Source organism: Geotrypetes seraphini, chromosome 10, assembly GCF_902459505.1.
Source record: "Geotrypetes seraphini chromosome 10, aGeoSer1.1, whole genome shotgun sequence".
Classification (NCBI taxonomy): Eukaryota; Metazoa; Chordata; class Amphibia; order Gymnophiona; family Dermophiidae; genus Geotrypetes; species Geotrypetes seraphini.
In genome coordinates, this window is record NC_047093.1 from 120,192,522 (window position 1) to 120,212,255 (window position 19,734).

Below are 19,734 nucleotides of genomic sequence, written 5' to 3' on the forward strand. Positions count from 1 at the left end.
GAACAGCCCCAGCTTTTTCAGTCTGTCAGTATATTGGAGGTTTTCCATACCCTTTATCAGTTTAGTTGCTCTTCTCTGGACTCCCTCAAGTACCGCCATGTCCTTCTTGAGGTAAGGTGACCAGAACTGGACACAGTATTCCAGATGCGGGCGCACCATTGCACGATACAGTGGCAGGATGACCTTCTTCATCCTGGTCGTGATACCCTTCTTAATGATACCTAACATTTTGTTTGCTTTTCTTGAGGCTGTGGCGCACTGTGCGACGCCTTCAAGGTTGTGTCTACCATCACTCCCAGGTCTCTTTCAAGGTTACTTACCCCTAGCAGTGATCCCCCCATTTTGTAGCTGAACATCGGGTTCTTTTTCCCTACATGCATGACCTTGCATTTCCCTACGTTAAAGCTCATTTGCCACTTTTTGGCCCATTCTTCTAGTGTCATTAGGTCCCTTTGTAGATCTTCGCAGTCTTCCATGGTTTCTACCCTGCGGTAGAGTTTGGTGTCATCCGCAAATTTAATAACTTCGCAATTTGTTCCCACCTCCAGGTCATTAATAAATATATTGAACAGGAGCGGTCCCAGCACCGACCCCTGCGGAACTCCGCTCGTGACCCATTGCCAGTCTGAGTAATGGCCCTTTACTCTAACCCTCTGTTTCCTGCCTGCCAGCCAGTTTTTGATCCATCGGTGGACCTCCCCTTGCACTCCATGTTTCCACAGCTTTTTAAGCAGCCTTTCGTGTGGTACCTTGTCGAAGGCTTTTTGAAAGTCAAGGTAAATGATGTCGATGGATTCCCCTTTATCCACCTGGCTGTTTACCCCCTCGAAGAAGTACAATAAGTTTGTGAGGCATGACATACCCTTGCAGAAGCCGTGCTGACTTGGCTTTAGCTGTCCATTGTTTTCTATGTGTTCACAGATGCTGTCCTTAATCAGTGCTTCCATCATCTTTCCCGGGACCGAGGTCAAGCTCACCGGCCTGTAGTTTCCCGGGTCCCCCCTTGAACCCTTCTTGAAGATGGGCGTGACATTTGCAATTTTCCAGTCCTCCGGGATCTCTCCAGTTTTTAAGGACAGGTTACATATTTGGCGAAGTGGCTCCGCTATTTCGTTCTTTAGTTCCTTGAGTACCCTTGGGTGAATGCCGTCCGGACCTGGCGATTTGTCACTCTTTAATGTGTCTATCTGCTTGAGGACATCCTCTTGGCTTACCTCTAGTTGGGCCAGCTTTTCATCCCGATCCCCATGTACGATGTCCTCCGGTTCCGGAATATTGGATGTGTCCTCCCTCGTGAAGACTGACGTGAAGAACTTACTTAACCTTTCAGCTATCTCTTTTTCCTCCTTTACCACTCCCTTTTTGTCTCCATCATCCAAAGGCCCCACTTCCTCCCTTGCAGGTTGCTTCCCCTTCACATATCTGAAGAACGATTTGAAGTTTGTCGCTTCCCCCGCCAGTCTCTCATCATATTCTCTTTTAGCTTTCCTAACCACACGGTGACACTCCCTTTGGTGTTCTTTGTGCTCCTTTTGGTTGTCCTTTGTTTGGTCCTTTTTCCATTTTTTTGAACTAATGTTCCTATGTCTAGGTGATAGTGCCAGCATCTGTTAGATCTAGAATTATCTAACTTTATTCAATCTAACTGGGGTCCAAAAAGAACGATGTAACAAAAAGAACCAAGTTTGTTTCATAGATGCTGAAGCTGTACACCTCATCCTCCAAGACCAAATACGTGGCCATCGAGATGCATAAATATACTGCTTAATCTCAATGCTCCAAATATCTCTAAAAGCGTTTTTGGATTTCTTATTCATAAGTTCAGATATTAATTTATACCACTTGGCGGCTTGATGTCCTAGCATGTCTGCCTGAAAATAGAGGAAATGCAGACTATAAAAAATTTTAAAATTACGCCACTCAGGGAACCCTTTCTGAATAGCCTGCTTCAGTTGCAACCATTTATAAAACTGAAATTTTGAAATACCAAAAAATTGTTGCAACCGTGAAAAATCAAGCAATTTTCCATTTAAAATGACATCTTCTAATGTTCTTATGCCTACTTGCATCCAATCCTCCAGGCAATTTTGGACCCGCCTATTTGTATCTTGGAGTTCAGCCATAGGGATTGACATAAAGACTGTTCTATAGGAATTTCAGTTAACTTCCAAGTATCCAAAATAATGATATTATCCTTAGCATATCTAGGTAATTTAATGTCCAATACATGAGACAGACGCTTTGGGGACATAATTTTCCATTCCAAAATTAACCTCATGTTCCATGAGGTCAGGCAGGATCCAGTACATACCCTGAAGCATAATATAGGTTTTATGATACCTATAGAAATTTGGAAAATGTATCCCTCCCTCCACAATTGATTTTTGTAGAGATACTAAAGCTATTCTAGCAGTTTTGCCCATCCAAACAAATTTGATAAGAATACTATTCAATTTCTTATAAAAAGAACCTTGAAAGTAAATTGGTAACATTCCCATTTGGTAATACACCACAGGCAAAATCATCATTTTCACTGTTTGAATTCTTCCCCACCAAGATAAATGTAACGGATTCCATTTCTCACACATATCTGTAACCTTTAACAATAAAGATTTTTCATTTATTTTTATTGTATCATCCAGTGTCTTATAAATCCATATTCCTAAATATTTTAAACCCTCTTCTTTCCAAAGAAAAGGGAACTGATCAAACAATCCTTTTTGAGAATGTATATTAAGTGGAAGGATTTCTGATTTATTCCAATTTATTTTATATCCTGAAAATTTTCCAAATATTTTGATCAAATCCAATAAATGTGTAATAGTAGATTCAGGATTCCTCAAATGAAGCAAAATATCATCTGCATATGCAGAGACTTTGTATTCCCTATCAGCATAAGGAATACCTTGAATCTCCGCTGTTTGTTGAATAGCCAATAGTAAGGGTTCCAATACAATATCAAACAATAGAGGAGATAAGGGACATCCCTGCCTAACTCCCCTCTCCAGACGAAAACTGTCTGAAAAAGAATTATTTATATACAATCTAGCCAAAGGGGAGTTATACAAAGCTTTGGTCATTTGAATAAATCCAGAACCCACCCCAAACCAGTCCATGGCTTGGTACATAAAAGTCCATTCTACATGATCAAATGCCTTCTCCGCATCCAAAGATAGAGAGAAGGCTGGATCCTCCATGGATTTTGTTAAAGTCAACATATGAAGTGCCAATCTAGTATTATGTGAGGAATGTCTATGAGCAACAAATCGGGTTTGGTGCATACCTATAATATAAGGGAGAGCTTTAACCAAGCGTAGAGCCAATAACTTAGCTAACAGTTTTCCATCAACATTTATCAAAGATATTGGCCTGTAATTTGAAACCAATAAAGGATCTTTATTTGGCTTTGGCAAAACTATAGTCAAAGATTCTGCCATAGTACCTGAAATGCAGCCTTTATTCAGTTGAACCTGATATAAATTTAATAAAAAAGGCAGTAATATATTTTGAAATGATTTATAAAACTCCACAGTGTATCCATCCCCTCTTGGAATGGATCCAACTCTAAGGTACTTCAATGCTGTCTAAATGTCCTTCAATGTAATAGGTGCATCAAGAGATCCTTTTATATGTTTGGGAATTTTAGGATCTCTATTAAATTCAAAAACTTTAAACCATCAAGTTCTTTATTTGAATAAAGCTCAGAAGAATACAAAGTCTTATAATATTCCAAAAACTGTTTTAATATATTATCAATTTGAGAATGAGTAACCCCATTTTCATCTGCAATATCCACAATCTTTACTTTCCTTTTTTTTTGCTTTTAAATAATTTGCTAGTAATCTTCCCGCTTTATTCGAGTTTCCATAATACAACGCCTGTTGAGTAAATAATTCTTTCCTAGCCCATTTAGAAGTTATCTCATTATATTTATATTTAGCTTTTAAGAGGGACTGGAATGTATCATGTTTCCATTTTACTGTTAATTTTGCTTCTAATTCCTTAATCTTTTCCTCCAATTCAGAGAAATCTTTTTTAGACTGAGTATTAACATAAGCCGAATATGAAATTATATGCCCTCTCATGGTAGCTTTAAAAGCATCCCATATAGTTTCCAATGAGTTCTCACCTAATGAGTTAAGTTGAAAATATTCTTCCATTATTGTCTGAAATTTTTCAGTAAATTTTGTGTCCCCAAACAATATATTATTGAACCTCCAAATAGGTCTGTTTCCATCTTGTTCCACCAATTCAAACTCTATCCATACTCGACCATGATCTGATAAAATAATTGGATCTATGGCAGCTTTCCTTACCTGTTGTACTAGATTATCTGAAACAAAAATATAATCAATCCTAGAAAATGATTTGTGAACATGTGAACAAAAAGAAAACTCCCGAGCATTAAAGTTTAGAATTCTCCATATATCTTTCAGTGCACAAACTTGAATCAGATTATCCAATCCTAATGATTTTATCATTCTACTAGGTTTTTAAAATCCAATAATGGATCCATAACATCAATAAAATCCCCCGCCACCACTAAATTAGTCTCAGCTTGAGGTAGAAAAATATGTTGGAGTGTTTTGAAAAATTCTATTTGATTCGAATTAGGAGCATAAATATTAAAAAGCATCAAAGTATCATTGCCTAAACTCATGTTCACATGTACCCATCTTCCCATATTGTCAGCTGAAATCAAACTAAGTGATGCCGTACAATTTTTATTTATTAGTATAGTAACCCCCGCCTTCTTTCCTACAGCAGGAGCATAAAAACAATGTTTGACACAATCACCTTCTAACTTTTTAGATTCTATATCAGATAAATGGGTCTCTTGAATATAATAAATATCTGCATTTTGTTTTTTAAGAAAATTAAGTGGTTTTTTCCTTTTTATAGGATGGTTGAGCCCATTGACGCTTAACGAGAATATTTTCAAAACCATTGTGAATTTTTTGTTAATATAGCCCAAATAAGTAAACTCAAATTATTTAAATTAAAGATTTTAGTATATCCAATGCACATCCATAACTCATCCAATGGAACCCCCCTCTCTCTCCCATCTCCCTCCCCATAAATAATACGATTGCTTGAAAGCACTCAAATAGACAAGCAATCGACAGCTCCCTCCAGGCAAATGCACTCCATTAATATCTTTAAAGCATACATTAAATTAATTGTATAAATAATCAGACAAAGCATATTTAAATAAACTAAGTGATTAATTAAATCATCAATAGTATATATATAATATAAATATAATAGTATATAATCATTAACTAATTTGAAAGATTCATATATTCTATAAATAAGTAAAATTGGTCATAAATCTAAAAAAATGGAATATTAAAGTATCAGTAAGAGAATATATCAAATCTCATGCTCATTTGTTCTCTCATATAAATCAAATGTATTCTATATAGAAAATTTCAAATGTTAAAAACAAATCATGAACTATTTCATTAATTACCATAAAATTCAAATCAACTAGTAATTCCAGGAAAAGAATACTATAGATCTGGTATTTCATTAAAAAAAATAGCAAGAAATTAAAATAAAAATAATTTATAACTTCACAATATATGTTTAAGTCTCATAACAAAAACCCCCATCCCATATTTGACTTAAATATTTAACATCCTTCTGCAAACTCCTCATAGAGTTATTAAAGACATATCATAAGCGTTCAAGCAGAAAGAATACTTATATGGATTCCAACCTGTTTACTAAGTGTTAAGATAAAATCATAAATCAGAGGAAGAAAATCAAAGGAAGACAAAGTGAATTTATATAAGTTCAAATATTTTTCATTAGGATACATTATCTATACCATTCGACTCCTACATACTTTATTTGAAGGATGAAAATTAATTTCTCATACCGAAAGCATTTTAAAGGGCAGAAAATCTTATCAGTCAATAACAAAAAATTAGGGCTTTGAATACATAGTCACGTCAGCGGCCACTCCGCTTCAACGGCCCCGAACCCCATACAAAATTAAAGGGCCTCGGGGACGCCGACTCGTAAAAGAAGCAGACACCAACCAAAAAACCCCCCAAAACTCTTGCTTTCTGTCAATCCATGCCAGAAAACTAACATTCACCCTAACCAAATTCTGACTTTTTCTTTTTTTCCCCCCTTTCTCTTCCATTCTTCCTTCTCCTTCCCACCAAAGGCAGTGAAACTATTCCCTTTCACTCCTTTCTCATCCTGTATCTGGGGATAATTCACTTTAACACATTTTCATAAAAATTAAACCAGAGCAGCCAACAATTCATTCCATTGCTATTATCTCATAGATCTTCCCTCTCAAATATTAGACAAGTTTTTAATAATGTACAATAAACACAAGATCCTCTTCCATCTGAACCTTCACCCGAAGCCAGTCACATCTATTCTGCTCTCATTCTTCTCATATCTCTAAAATCCAGGCAGTTTCCCGAGGATTCAAATGAAAACTTTACAAGGTTTCCCTCCGATAGTCCAGCCGTGCCCCTTCAAACACAGGCAATCAGTTTCCATTTTCCCACATAAGAATTGTTGCAAAGTAGCAAATCCATCCAAGTTATAAGCAAAGTGGTGAATCCAACCAGTTATCTGAATTAGCATATATAGGTTGAGGCAGAGAGAATTCCATTGAATAAGTTCAAAACCAATCTTCTTCCTCAGGAGCCGCCGCCATTAACAAACGAAGCAGACAAAAAACTTATCTTCCCCCACAGGAAATGGTGAAGAGGGGCGGCACTAACCATTTTCAACCAATAATGCCAGGTTTAAAGAGTAAACATGGAACCAAGTGACCAACTGTCATTCCAATATCTGACAGTGGTAGACTTCAACTTTTCATAGAATATCACATTGATCTTCTTTTTTTCCCATTCTTCAAAAACCTCTTTATCCTTTTGCTTTTCTTTTCCTTTTTCCCCACACTAGAAGTTGTAGAATTGTATTATTAAAGCATTTTATATAGTTTATAAAAATGCAAACCGCTACAGCAAATTACCAATTACTATTTATTCCATGGGTTCTGATTGTTGCTGAGAGATGAATTCCTTTAGTTTTTTAGGATCATCATATTGAGATGTTTTGGCTTTATATGTTATCTTCATGATTGCAGGGTAGAAAAGCCCATATTGTATTCCAAGCAGTTTTTGTTGAGGTCTTAGATTTAAAAATTCCTTCCTCAAATTCGCTGTCTTTTTTGCAAAATCAGGAACTAATAGGATTTTTGACTCTTTATATGTTATATTTTTGTTTTGCTTTGCAAATTGTAATATCTCCTTGGCTTGTTGAAAACGTAAAACAATGGTCTAGGGGCAGAAGAACAGTTGAACCGTTTACTTGGAATTCAGTGGACCCTCTCTATTTCAAATGGAAGCTTAGAGGAAAGTGGGACCAATTTGGGAATAAAATGTTGTAAAAAGGCAATTACTGTATATCTTTCCCTTCTGAATTTTCCGGTAATCCTAAAAGTCTAATGTTCCTTCTCCTAGATCTGTTTTCAAGATCTAAAAGCTGATTTGATAGTTCTTTTTTTTTTTTTTTTATAAATTTATTCATTTGTTACAACTTATAACAATTCCATGAAAACAAATAATCAAGGAAAATACATCAAAATAAAAGAAAATCTAATTCAAGTCCACATTATATGAGGGCTGCTTGTTCTATTGGCATCACCAAATCATAAGTAAAAATTTAACAGGAAATTATTCAATAATCTTCAGATCAGGCAGGAGAAAAACTTCTATATTTCACTCAACCTCAATCTCTGAAATAGTTTCAGGTAAAATATTTACTATACTAAGATAGAATCCTTCATACCAGATAATCTTTATTATATTCCTAGTGGATTAAAAGTGACTTCAGAAGAGGGGGATAAGGATCAATTAGTGTCTCCTGACAGTTTAAATATTTCTCAATTCTTGGAATCATCGAAGGATGAGCAACATTGTTGGTCACTTTCAAAACTGACATAGAAAAACAGGACATTCTTAAATTATATTTTATAAATAAGAGTGCCTTGTTTTGTGGTCAACAGATAAACATCTTTCCAGATGTCTCCAAACAAACACAATATAGGAGGAAACAATTTCTACAACTCAAAACTCGTGTCTTGGGTGTAGGAGCTTCTTTTTTCCTTAAATTCCCATGCAAATGTTTGGTGACTTATCAAAATGTTAGATATGTTTTTGTAGATCCAGCTCATTTAGATAATTTTCTTCAAGATTTGATAGTTCTTGCATTTCCTTGTGATTCTGTTTGCACTGAATCATAGCCGATTCTGCTTTTCCCATTCTTTCATCTAGATTTTCTAAACGAGCATTTGTTACCTCGATCTTTTTGGCTAAATTAGCAACTTTTTCTATCACTGTCTCTAGCTTCTCTGAATTCCATGCGGTAGCAGTTTAATACAACAAAATTCCTCCATGAATTCAACTTTTTCTGTCGGCTCAACTGGCAAGGGAACTTTACACGGCGTCAGCTGTTCTTACTTACTTCTCTTTGATTTGTTCCCAGTGAACGCTGTTTCTAAATTAATTTGCTTAGTTGAGGCCATAATAGATCATGAATGACCAATCTGGCAGTAGACTTGAATTTTTGAACCGATAAGAAATTAAAGTTATGCCTGGAGGAGTGGAGCTAGTTAATTACCCAGCCATCTTCTAGCGCAGTCAAGCCACGCCCCCCCCCCCCAGGCAGAGATTTTTGATGAAGAGGCTAATGATAAGGTTAATTCTGGGTTTGTGCAGGATAGTGAAATGGCGGATAATGACATTACTTATGATATGGAAATAGAATGTTCTGATTTGCCCAGCTCTGAAGGTATGGACATAGGCTGAGAGCCATTGCTAATAAGGGAGCTGGAAGGAAAAGTAAAGTCTGCCCAAGTTTATTGAAAATGTTGAGGTTTTGTTTTGAACTTTAAATACAAGCTACAGGCAGTCATTTTGTTGGGATCTGGGGAGTGTATCTTTCCAAGCTGATTCATAGAGGGAAAATTATTTGGAGAGGATCCCACCCTTGGGGCATTAAGCCTAACCCCAAGGGAGTTTTGCCTAGCAGAAGTGAGAATCCGCTGACAAGCTCCTCAATAATTGACATCAAGGACAATGCAAACGGGCAATTATTACCCAAAAGCTGACAATATTTTATTTAAGCAGAATATGACAATGTAATAGCACAAAATATATTTAACAAAGGATTGTGTCTCAATTGGTATACATTGGAGGGATTGGTACAGGTTAGTGCCAAGGCAAAAGAATATCTAGCTGTAAATTACTCATTCCTAGCTTACACAAAGGCATGCATCAATTTTTATAACCTTCTCTCATGGCTACACCCTTTACTCTTATGCCAATCAAAACTCATATTGCAAATTTGCTCCTATCTACCATATCCTATCATTTTCTGGTAACCATAGCTGTGTTTATGTATAAATGACCAATCCGTACACAAGTCCACAGTTTTTTCTGTAGGTCTGTCTTTTCCTTATTTGGCAATTTAAAGTTGTTGTTTTTTGTGTTAGCTGGTGTCAGGTCCAGCCTAGCTAAAAAGTTCAGTACATTCATAAGGCCTGACGCCTATATCTTTACATCCAGATGTTTTGCTTGTGCTTCTCTGTAACGGGACCATATATCTTCTTGTTCACATGATTCATGTTCAAATCCATGACAAGCCTTTGTTCTTCCAGAAAAGTTTGGTGTCGTGCAGGCCTCAGCTTGCTTCTTTAATACATGAAACTTAAGCAGGTTGAAAATGAAATGCAGGGCAGACTTGCATATAGAGTCTTTGATATCAGTAAGTTAATTATAGTTCCACTTCATGTGGGACGGAGGGACCTTGGGGGGGCCAAAGGGCCTTTCCTCAGAAGAAAAGCTTTTGTTTTGTTGGAAAAAGGCTTTTATATTTGGTCATATATTTGGACAGCAATTGTTTCGTTTTGGATTGTGAATGCTGGACTTAAGCTCAAAGTGATACAAACCTGAGCATTTTATTTGACACTTGTTTATACTGGTGAAACAATAAACAGTACCCATGAAAATTGCACCCAAAGTTTTGAACTCTTTTATTTTGATACCAATAGCAAGCTACCAAAACAACCTCGCAAACCGTTCGGCCAAGGCTTGTGTGCATGGGTTAGGTCACTTGCTGAGCCCAGCTTGGCCATGCCCGGCCACAACAGGCAGTCAGTTTACTCAAAGCTATGGGTAGATCTCATTCAATGGGTAAGAGAAGTTGCATGTTATTGGTATGGATATAGAATTTTGAGTCCATTGACTGAAGCAGTTCAGCCAAAGGCTTAAGGTGGATATTAAATCAGATGGAAGAGAGTATGGACCCCTGTGGTACCCCTCAGTTCACTGTCCAAGGTAATGATGTGTTGTTGCTGAACAAAACTCATTGTTGTCTCTTTGACAAATAGGTTTTTAGCCATGTACTGTAAATACTGTGCTACAAATACCTTTTTTTGCCAGTTTTGTAAGAATGATATTATGATTCACAGTGTTAAAGGCTAATGTCCTGTAATGATCCCTGTGCAGATTATCAAGAAGGGACATAAGAATTATCTCTGTTCTATACCCAGGTCTGAAGCCAGATTGACATCCTGGTCTAGATATTTACATTCAATTAACCGGTTATTGAGTTGAATGCAAACTGTCCATTCTATGTTTTGTCAGGAAACACATGTTAGGGACTGGTTGGTAGTTTTTGAGCTTGTCCTCAACAAGGGAGCTCTTTATCATCAGGAGGTGTACCACAGGTCCTTTTTTGTGTTGTTGGCTGCTGCCCTTCTCCAAACAAGGAGTGAATAATTTAATTGGCCCCTTCAACGAGGCCAATACTGACTTGTACTATTTTTGCTGGACAGCGGGCAGGTTGTAGGCCATAGGCCTTTCAGGGGGATTTCAACAGCTTCCTCTGTGAGCTGGTTGAATGAGTCTCAGATGGTTCTGCATCTTTCTTTTCCATTTCTAAAATCTGACTTGATTTCTTAGCTGCCACCACACACTGAGCTCTGGATTTCAATGTATCCTCAGTGATGATATCTAGGTCTTATCCATGGGACGAAGTGTGAAGTTATAAAATTTGCAGATGACACCAAACTCTGCAGCAGAGTTAGGACCACAGAGGAGTGCAAAGACCTGCAAAGGGACCTAAGCAAACTGGAAGAATGGGCAAATAAATGGCAAATGCGCTTTAACATAGAGAAATTCAAGGTCATGCATATAGGGAAAAGGAACCCGATGTTCAGCTACAAAATGGGGGGAGCATTGCTGGGGGAAAGTAATCTTGAAAAAGACTTGGGTGTGCTGGTGGATACAACAATGAAATCATCGGCACAATGTGCAGCGACCTCAAAGAAAGCAAACAGAATGCTGGGCATCATTAAGAAGGGTATCACAACCAGGACGAAGGAAGTCATCATGCCGCTGTATCGTGCGATGGTGCGCCCACATCTGGAATACTGTGTCCAATATTGGTCACCGTACCTCAAGAAGGACATGACGATACTTGAAAGGGTCCAGAGAAGAGCGACGAAAATGATAAAAGGTATGGAAGACTGTTCATACGCTGACAGGCTGGACAAGCTGGGGCTCTTCTCCCTGGAGAAGAGGAGACTTAGAGAAGACATGATAGAAACTTTCAAGATCATGAAGGGCATAGAGAAGGTAGACAAGGATAGGTTCTTAAGACCAAGGGTAACCACAAGTACGAGAGGGCACTCGGAGAAACTGGAAGGGGACAGGTTTAGAACCAATGCCAGGAGGTTTTTCATCACTCAGAGGGTTGTGTACACATGGAACGAGCTCCCGGAGGAGGTGATCGGGCAGAGTACACTACGGGGATTCATAGAGGGGTTGGATAGATTCCTGAAGGATAGGGGGATTGAGAGGTACAGAGAGAGGTAGATAGGGTATAGAAAGAGTATAGATAGAAAAATAAGGGGGCTATAGGGCTAAATCAAGAAAACCTGACAGGTCATGGACCTGATGGGCCGCCGCGGATGCGGACTGCTGGGCGCGATGGACCTCTGGTCTGACCCAGTGGAGGCAACTTCTTATGTTCTTATGGGTGGTGACTTCTAACATGGAACCCTGCACTTGATTATATTTAACCTCATCTACCCGAACACTAATCTCTGTTTTCAAGAGAAAGGAGCCTTGAAAATTAAACCAAGTGGTGCAACCAGTAGGAAAAAATATCAGCCCATCTTCCTGCCTACTGTTTCCACTTGAAATGTCCCTATTTCCCTTTACTTCAAATGCAATCACTCTCAAAAAGTTGTCTCAAACTCAAACCTTTTGCAGGACCACATTTTGGATTTGTAGGTACTTGGAGGGCCGCAGAAAAAATAGTTAATGTCTTATTAAAGAAATGACAATTTTGCATGAGGTAAAACTCTATATAGTTTATAAATCTTTCCCCCCCCCCCCCCCCCCCACGAAGGCCTGCATGTTCCCCTCTTCTTTGCAGTATCCTCCAGCTTCCTCCCTGGGCTCCCAGTCTTAGTTTCAGCTAATTACCGGAGACTGCAGAGAGGATCGCTGGTGTTGTAGTGTTCCTTGCAGACTTCCATCGGCCTCCACAGCATGTTCTCTCTGTTGTGGTCCTGCCCCTCCTCTGATGTCAGGGGCAGAATCGCGGCAGCGGGAACGTGCTCCTGAGGACAACGGCAGTCTGCAAAGATTGCTACAGCACTAGCAATCCTCTCTGCAGGCTGTGGTAATAATCTGAAGATAAGAGTGGGAGACCGGGGGGGAATCCAGAAGAAGCTGCAAAGAGTGGTCATCACTAGTACAGACCATGGGCCGCAAAATAGTACCTGGCGGGCCGCATTTAGCCCACAGGCCAACACTTTCAGACTACTGATTTAAAACAAATATACATACTTTTTAATGACTGGATTGAAGAATATTTACAGCTTGAAAAATTTACTGACAGTTCCCACTTTGTATTCTTCCAGAGGCTCCAAAGAAAAGCCAATACCATTTAATGTTGTCTTGATTAACTTGCAAAGCAATACTACACTAAAATCATTCTACATTCAAATACATTTAAGTACCTCCCTGGATTTGTGAGGGAGGGTGGGAGGAAGAGAGTTGGCCTAATGTGAAGCTGTCTATGTGTAAGTGACTAAATATCCCAAAAGGGGGGGCATGCAATATCAGGTATATTATACATTCCTTTATAAAATGATCTTCATAAAGAGCAATTTTATAAAGGAGAGACTAACAGGAGCCTAGACACAAGCACCCTCCTGCAAACTATGTGCTATTAAATCCTATGACCTATGTGATATAAATTGTTCTTCAGAGAGATGAAAAATGATTATATATTAATTATTTTATATTGTCCTGATAGGTCAGTTATATCTCACAGAATCTTTATATGAGTGACCCTGTTCAGTATCCTTATTTTTACCGGACTATCCCCAATGAGTTGCATCTCTGTGCAGCGATAAGCAAGCTACTGAAGTATTTTGGCTGGAAATGGGTCAATATCATATCAACCAATGACGAAAGCAGTGTGAGAGCTATCGAGATCATGAAAGAAGGGATTAAACGGAATGGTGGCTGCATCGCATTACATCAAAGCTGTCCTAAACAGAACTCTTGCTCAGTTTTAGAATTACAGAAATTTTTTAGAGCAATTAATCAATCATCTGCTGTGAACATTTACTACTCTAATAAAAATTCTGCATATTCTCTAAATGATCTACGGAATCTTCAAGCAAATGTGAAAAGGGGCCGGGTTTTCATCACTATAGCTGAGGTAGAAAAAAAAGATATAAATCTAAAACATTTTAACATAAGGAACAAGTTTTTTATATTCAAACCATATAAGAAAGCTATGCCAAATTTTTATAAATTTATCCGTGAGATGATACCTGTCAGGCTGGTAAGTGATGTCTTGAGTAAAAAATGGTGGAAGGTCCTGTGTGACAGCAGATGCCCAAAGAAGATCAGAAGAGACTGCAACTCTACACTTGAGAAAGGTTTCGTAGCTCACTGTCTCGGCACATTCCTTGGGAGCAGCTACAGTGTGTATAATGCTGTGTATGCCGTGGCACACGCACTGCATAACATGATCATGTCTGGCTCAAGAAATGGCATTACATGGACCAGAGAAAATATGGACGTTTTGGACTCTTTGCCATGGAAGGTAAGGACCTGAATTCAGGACAAGATTAGTTCATCGAGGGCCCCAATGCACACAGGTCCACTGGGCCCTCTGCCTCCCTATCATGCCCCCTGCCCCATTTTCTTATTTACTTCTTTATTTCCACTTTATTTCTTTTATTTTAAAATTCAAAACAAACAACAAAGATTACCATAACCAGTGTACAGTTTTTCTTCTATGCAACCTCCAAAGATCTCTGACCAAATCCCCCCTTCCTTCCTAGAGGAAGAGATCTGCAGCTGGCAGGGCTTTGGGAAGCCCACCAATTTATATTTTGCATTTGGGTAGGAGGCAAGGGGCATGGCGGAAAGAAAATTTGGTGCCTGTCATTTTATTGGACTAATACATTTCTCAATTAGCTTTCAGAGATTAAAACCTTTTTCTTCAGGTCAATAAACTATACTGCTTTTACAGTATCCCTGCTCTGACCCAGGAAAGGAGTTATGGTCTTTGAATTAGTAAAATATGTATTAAAATTAGTCCAATAAACAGGATCACCTTATTTCCATTTTCTATTAATAAACTATTATCAACACAGCTACAATAATACTTTATCCTAAAGCAAAAATAAATATATAAAACAAATATAATTTTTTTTCTACCTTTGTCATCTTTCTGCATTCCTCATCATTTTCTTCCTTCCATCCACTATCTGCCCTCTCTCTGCCTCTTCTATATGCCATCTGATCTTTTTGTATGCCTCTTCCTAAAACTGTCTGCCTCTCCCTTCCATCTCTCCCTCCCACTAACAAGATTTTAGCATCTCTCTCTCTCTCTCCCCTCCTTTCCTTTCCTCAGATATGGTATCTGTCTCCTTCCTCCTTTCCTCCTCCCAGGTCTAGTATCTTTCTCCTTCACTTCTCTCTCCATGGTCTGGTATCTCTTTTCCTTCGTAATAAATAGCCTACTCTATAAAAGAAGGGTCATAACATATAAACTGGAAGAAAGAGACGTACTCTCATTTCATGGAACTGTCTTGAATCTATGGGCTTTCAAGTTTGCACCACTTAATTAATACTGGTTAGAAGTACCAATGTTTTCAGAAAATTTAATAGATAGCAGAGGGTGACAATCGGTTTATGGGAACTTTTTGACAAAAAGTCAGAAGTTCACCAGGGTTGGTCAAACATACAGCACCCTAAAGTGCCTGCAAGGTTACCCACAAAAATATAACGCCATCCTCTAGCTCTAGCTCAATAAGCTTTTTTTGTATACAGTCCTCCCCCATGAATTCACGGTCGGTGGTTCGCGGTCCCGGTCATTTGCAGTATTTTCCGACCATGAACCGCCTACCAGAAGAGGACAGCTGGAGAGGATAGGGCAGCCGGAGCGCCAGCGAATGAAGGAAATCATTCGCTGTGTGCTGACTGCCTCTTCCTGTACTAAAGTCGGGCCTCACCAATCAGGAGCTGCTTTGACACGCACCTCCTGATTGGTAAGGCCCGACTTTAGTACAGGAAGAAGCAGTCGGAGCATACAGCGAATGATTTCCTTCACTCACCGGTGCTCTGGCTGCTCTTTCCTGCTCTCCCTCTGCCCTCTCCATTCTCCCCCATGAAAAACCATATTTGCGGTTTTTCAAGTTTCATGGGGGTTCCAATATCAGGAAGTACTGTATATATAAAAATCTAATAAATATGAATTCAGAAGTGCAAAAATTGGTAATAGCTATAATAAAATGCCCAAAGTGTCAAGTGCAAAATCACAACATTCCAGAATTTCAAAAAGCAAAGAAAAGTGCAAAAATCATTACTGATGAGTCTTGTGAAAGCAAGAAGTCACATATGTCCAACAAACTTATATTGTGTAACTGGATAAGACTTCTCAGAATACAAATAAGCAAAAGATATGTCTGGCTTATAAAGTAAGTAAAGTGTTCACATATACTCAGAATTGTGAAATTTGACCAAGAGCGTTAGCTCCTATAGCCAAACCCAATGCCCCATCACTGTGTATGACTTATTTTGAAAAAGAACTTGAAAAGAACATACTGTTCAAATGCTCAACTAATATTCAATGGCAAAAGCGAGAAAGACGTTCCCACTTAGCTTTCAACTGTGTCAGCTGACACAGTTGAAAGCTAAGTGGGAACTTCTTTCTCTTCTTTGCCATTGAAAATTAGTTGAGCATTTGAACAGTATAATCTTTTTCAAGCTCTTTTCCAAAATAAGTCATACACAGTGATGGGGTGGTGGGTTTGGCTATAGGAGCTAACGCTCTTGGTCAAATTTCACAATTCTGAGTGTATGTGAACACTTTACTTACTTTATAAGCCAGACATATATTTTGCTTATTTGTATTCTGAGAAGTCTTATCCAGTTACACAGTATTACTTTCACTTCTTTGCCCTTTAAGCTACGACAACACACACCCACTACTAAATTCAGTGTGACTTAGTCAACAAACTTAAACTACCATCTACAAGGACTTATCTCAGAAGCTGCAAACATCCTCTCTCCCCTGGCAATTGGAAGCTCCTCTCCTTCAGCGAGGAATCCAACACCTCCCTAGCATGGCCCTTCCTCTCCTCCCCCCAAAGGGTCCCTCCTCATTCACATGCTACAGGCCCTCTGAGCCCAGGGCCCCCATCTCTGAGATTAGAGGCAGGAAAGAGAGTGAAAGGAGCTATGACTCTATCGGGGCCCCCCTCATCGCCTTTTCAAAATTAGTGGTCCAGCGTGTATCCCGCGCTGAAATCCTCCTGAAGATTGTAAATGTTGTAGCCAGCGGCACACCCGGGCCGGCATGCAGGAATGAGTTTTTATTGCTGCCGGCCAGCCCTCCACTGCTCCTTGATAGGCTGCCGCAAGTTCTCACAGGATTTGCAGTTCTCGCGGCAGCCTATCAAGGAGTGGTGCAGAGCAGGCTGGCAGCACGAAAGCTCGCTCCTGCATGCCGGCCTGGGTGTGCTGCTGGCTACTACCTTTACAAAGGAGGATTTCCCTGGACCACCAGGGAACAGGTACACGAGGGAGGGAAGGAGGGAGGGTAGTAATTATTAGTGTTGGCTGGGGCAGGAGACAGGAGGGATCCCTCCTGTCCCGGCCTACCATTAGGTAGTTTAAGTTAAGGGGAAGGGTTAATCTGCTGGCTGGGTAAGAAGGGACAATCAAGCCATTGTGACATCACTGATGAGTTGGCTCTTTTTAGGGGGAAGAGGGTACAAAGGAGGAAGGTGGGACAGTGTTCAGAGCCTGGCAGGTAGGGGGGCTTGGTTCACAGCCTGGTAGGGAATGGGACTGAGTGCAGGGCAGGGAGGGAGGGGGGCTGAGTGCAGAACCTAGCAGGGCAGGACACTTGAATATTAAGCCACCTGACTTATATTCGAGTCAACCATTTTTCCTCCTTTTTGGGGGGAAAATGGGGATCTCAACTTATATTCGGATCAACTTATATTTCAGTATATACGATATATAGGTTTTGTTTCTTTTTTTGTCACATGCCCAGCAATAACCCCAGTAGCACAGGTTAAACAGCTCCTGACTCTGCTCTTGCCCTATCAAATTATATACTTCCTCACCCTTTGATCATGCAGTAGTAGCCAACAGATCTATCCCTTTAGTTATTTGTTTGAACTGCAATGAGCACCACTGTAATTAGATATTCATTGAATGTGTTTAACTAATACCAATCGATCCAATCCTTTGTCTTATATACCAGGTCATTCCCAGAAAGGGACTCGATCCGGTTCACAAAATTAACCAAAGAGGTAAAGGAGACAATGATAGGACAAAATTAATCTATTACAATCCCTTATTTATCATTTAAGAATTTCTTAAAAAGATACGTCTTCAAACTCATTCTAAAAAGTGTCAAAGAAGAGAGAAGTCTAATTTCTGAAGGAAGATCATTCCAGATTTTTACCAAATCAAATGCCATAGAGTGTGAGCCTACCTAAGGTTTGTATATCCCTAGTGGAAGGGAATACTAATTTAACTTTATGTATTAGATTGGGCAAGGGTGAGTAGTGGAGCTAGGAATATATTAAAGAGAAGGGGAGAAAGAATTATACCTTGGGGCACTCATAGTTTTGGTAGATAGTGGATCTTTCTTTGAATTCTCAACAACCCCTTTCATCTAGATCAGGGATCTCAATGTCCCTTCTTGAGGGCCGCAATCCAGTCGGGTTTTCAGGATTTCCCCTATGAATATGCATTGAAAGCAGTGCATGCACATAGATCTCATGCATATTCATTGGGGAAATCCTGAAAACCCAACTAGATTGCAGCCCTTGAGGAGGGACTTTGAGAACCCTGCGCTAGATGAAAGGGGTTGTTGAGAATTCAAAGAAAGATCCACTATCTACCAAAACTATGAGTGCCCCAAGGTTCAATTCTTTCTCCCCTTCTCTTTAATATATTCCTAGCTCCACTACTCACCCTAGCCCAATCTATAGGTTTTAATGTATATACTTATGCTGATGATATTCAATTACTTCATCCCATAAATCCTACATCCCCTGAAGTCATAACAGAAATTAATCAAAAACTCATTAAAATAAGCCTTTGGCTTCGGCATAACAAACTATCATTGAACATTCTTAAAACTACTAGTGTTCTTTTCTCAATTTCCCCAGTTGACCATCTATGTCTACCCATCAGTATTGACTCCTCCCCAATTCAAATGGATAACAAAGTCATTCTAGACAGGGATCTTACTTTCCATCAACAAATTAGTGCAGACATGCAGTGGCATACCAAGGGTGGGGAGGCGGTCCGCCCCGGGTGCAGCCTTAGGGGGGTGCACAGCCGGCCCAGTCCCTATCGCGCTCCCTCCCTCCTTCTTGCCGCCCTTCTTACTTAAGGTGACCGACTGTCCCGTTGTCCCTACCCACCGCTTCGGGATGCCAAAAAGTCCTGTTGTCAGGGACAGCATCCCGAAGCTGTGCGAGGGGACAAGGGATCGGCGATTGCTTCCCCTCCCACGCAAAGCCTGCCTCCCTCCTTCCCTCCCTATAGCGCTGAAATGGTCAGGGGGGGCCATCAGGTCCGGAATCACCCTCCCTATTCTCAGGGCCGGCATTAGGGGATGGCAAGGGAGCCCTGCGATCCAGGCAGCTCTCTTAGCTGCCATCAGCCCTGCCTTCGGCTGCGCCGGTAAAGCTAAATTGGACGGTAAAAGCAAAGAGAGACACCGCGGGACTTTTCCACTTGTCTGCATCACTCGAAGTTCTGCCGCTCTCGATCCCGCCTTCTCTGAAGTGACTTCCTGTTTTTGAGGGGCGGGATCGAGAGCGGCAGAACTTCGAGCGATGCGGGCAAGTGGAAAAATCCTGCGGCATCTCTCTTTGCTTTTACCATCCAGTTTAGCTTTACCAGCGCAGCCGAAGGCAGGGCAGATGGCAGCTAAGAGAGCAGCCTGGATCGCGGGGCCTCCGTGCCATCCCCTAATGCCGGCCCTGAGAATAGGGAGGGTGATTCCGGACCTGGCAGCCCCCCTGACCATTTCGGTGGTGTAGGGAAGGAAGGAGGGAGGCAGGCTTTAGCACGGGAGGGGAAGCGATCGCCGATTACCGGCACAGCCGAAGGCAGGGCTGATGGCAGCTAA

At 40.1% G+C, this 19,734-nt stretch overlaps 1 protein-coding gene across 1 annotated transcript in view; it reads left to right on the top strand.

The window, feature by feature from the left end:
- LOC117368567 (vomeronasal type-2 receptor 26-like) overlaps positions 1 to 19,734 on the top strand; it is a 79,579-nt gene that overhangs the window by 24,403 nt on the left and 35,442 nt on the right. Inside the window, exon 4 of the mRNA XM_033962298.1 lies at positions 13,369 to 14,169. Coding sequence (XP_033818189.1) covers positions 13,369 to 14,169 — 801 coding nt within the window. The remainder of the gene's footprint in view (positions 1 to 13,368; positions 14,170 to 19,734) is intronic.